This window comes from Buceros rhinoceros, unplaced genomic scaffold (genome assembly GCF_000710305.1).
Source record: "Buceros rhinoceros silvestris isolate BGI_N320 unplaced genomic scaffold, ASM71030v1 scaffold39814, whole genome shotgun sequence".
NCBI lineage: Eukaryota > Metazoa > Chordata > Aves > Bucerotiformes > Bucerotidae > Buceros > Buceros rhinoceros.
Genome location: NW_010409547.1, coordinates 1,054 through 1,359, shown reverse-complemented (window position 1 = coordinate 1,359; position 306 = coordinate 1,054). Strand labels below are relative to the sequence as shown.

Sequence of the window (306 nt, the reverse complement as noted above, 5' to 3'; positions counted from 1 at the left end):
CCCCCTCCCCAACCTCCCGACCACACAGCCCGTGCTCTTACTTTTCAGCGGCTGAGGAGCTGACGATTGCTGGAATGACCTTCACGACTTTCGATCTGGGTGGACACGAACAAGGTAAAGGTGGGAGGCACCAAATGAGGCGCATTTCCCCATCCCTGTGATCCCCAGCCACCTTCAGGGACAGCCACCCCAAAGCGATGGCAATTAGCAGCACCTAATTATCTGTTGCTGAAAGGATTTATGGAGCAATGTGTGGAGGTGGCCTCCCGGCTCCAGCAGGCTCCCGCGCCCCAGCCGGGGCTGGGA

At 58.8% G+C, this 306-nt stretch overlaps 1 protein-coding gene across 1 annotated transcript in view; it reads left to right on the top strand.

The window, feature by feature from the left end:
• LOC104492682 (GTP-binding protein SAR1a) overlaps positions 1-306 on the top strand; it is a gene marked incomplete at its 3' end in the record, with an annotated part of 3,570 nt that overhangs the window by 2,352 nt on the left and 912 nt on the right. The window contains exon 3 of the mRNA XM_010135268.1: positions 49-114. Coding sequence (XP_010133570.1) covers positions 49-114 — 66 coding nt within the window. The remainder of the gene's footprint in view (positions 1-48; positions 115-306) is intronic.